The sequence below is a fragment of the Aplysia californica genome, unplaced genomic scaffold (assembly GCF_000002075.1).
Source record: "Aplysia californica isolate F4 #8 unplaced genomic scaffold, AplCal3.0 scaffold01444, whole genome shotgun sequence".
NCBI lineage: Eukaryota > Metazoa > Mollusca > Gastropoda > Aplysiida > Aplysiidae > Aplysia > Aplysia californica.
The window spans coordinates 50,395-52,001 of NW_004798714.1; the positions used below are offsets into that span (position 1 = coordinate 50,395).

The following is a 1,607-nucleotide window of genomic DNA, read 5'->3' on the forward strand; positions in this document are numbered from 1 at the left end:
GTGGGTGGGTGGAGGGGGGCGTAGGGTTTGTTTGTGGGTGTGTGTGGAAGGGGGGAGGGAAGTGGCAAGTTTGTATTTTAGGTTGATATGATTGGTGCACATTGACAACATAACCACCACCACCAACAACAACCACAACAACAACAACAATAATAACTAAAACAACAACAACAACAACAATAACTAAAACAACAACAACAACACCAATATCTACAGCAACAACAGCAATAAGAACAAAAACAATAAGAACAAAAACAATAACAGCAACAACGAAAACGTCAACAATAAATAACCACATCTCCATGCCCACCTCCCTTTCCCCCTCCTTCAGGTTTCGACGATGTCCCATCGCTACTGTTCGTGGCCCGAGCCTTCATCATCCCGTCGTTCATCGCCGGTTTCCTCACAGTCCTCCTCTATATCATTAAGATCATCATGCTGGTCTTCCGACCACTGTGGCAGCGCATCTACATCAAGGTGGCTTACCTCACCTTCGCCGCCATCGCCGGTAAGTTCTTTCCCCTTGTCATGGTACTCAGTGTACGCCCCTTTTCAACACGAGCAAGTGCAGATACGATTCGTATTTATAGAAATTAGGAGACGATTTTTAAAAACTAAAGAAAAGAGCACCCAAAAAAAAAACTTTCTTCCCAAGCGTATAAAATTGGTTAGGCTACCGGACCTCAAATCGTGAGATTACGGGTTCGGGGGTTCGAGCCTCAGCTCGGTCCGACGTTGTGTCCTTGGGAAAGGCACTTCACACGAAATTCCCATTTTGCTCGGTCCTTTCGGAGATGGACGTTATACTCAAAGGTATGGCCTCTTTAATAACCTAACAGTGTCGACAGGGGCGTTAAGCATAATATACAATTTCACCATTGTTTCAAATCTATCACAGAAGTAAGATGAGAACACTGGTAGACTCGTTGAAAGGCCAAACAGTGCGATCATTTTTTTAAAGTTCAAACTCGTTATGAGATTACAATTGTGCTGAGTATGCCGTTTTCCCTGTTTGGAAATGGTTTGTTTGATTCTACTAGTTTGATGAACTCTGTCCTAAACATCCATCTTTGAAAGAACAGAATCAACTCTATCTTAAACATCCATCTCTTATAGAACAGTATTAACTCTATCGTAAACACCTGTCTCTCATACAACATCATAATGAATTCTTATCTTAACCCTATCCGTACGCCTGGTGTCATTTTGTACCCCAGGGGTTGTATTCTTCACATTTTAGAATACTTCTAGTACGAAGATCTCTTTGAAACTTTCAGAATTTCTCAAAACATCATTTTGACAGACAACTATGCAAAGCGAACGGATCGAATTAACGAGTAAATTTCCTCTTTTGAAAGTGGGGGCACAGAGTTCACCACGTCGTATGGATACGATAGTAAAACACGACGTACGGATAGGGTTGAACATCCATCACTTATACAACATGAAGAACTCTTATCTCGAACATCTATATGTTATAGAACAATGTCAAGCACAATGTGCTAGTGATAGATTTGTTGCTTCAAATAGGACTTTCAGGAAAATACAAAGTAATAACAAAACATGATATAAAAGCAAGTGAAATAATTCACCATGTCATATCTTCT

The 1,607-nt window shown here is 40.8% G+C and overlaps 1 protein-coding gene across 1 annotated transcript in view; it reads left to right on the forward strand.

Moving 5' to 3' along the window:
• Window positions 1–327: 327 nt before the first annotated feature.
• Window positions 328–1,607, forward strand: part of LOC101848262 — a 2,689-nt gene continuing 1,409 nt past the window's right edge. The window contains exon 1 of the mRNA XM_005112853.2: window positions 328–507. Coding sequence (XP_005112910.2) covers window positions 436–507 — 72 coding nt within the window. The 5' untranslated portion in view covers window positions 328–435. The remainder of the gene's footprint in view (window positions 508–1,607) is intronic.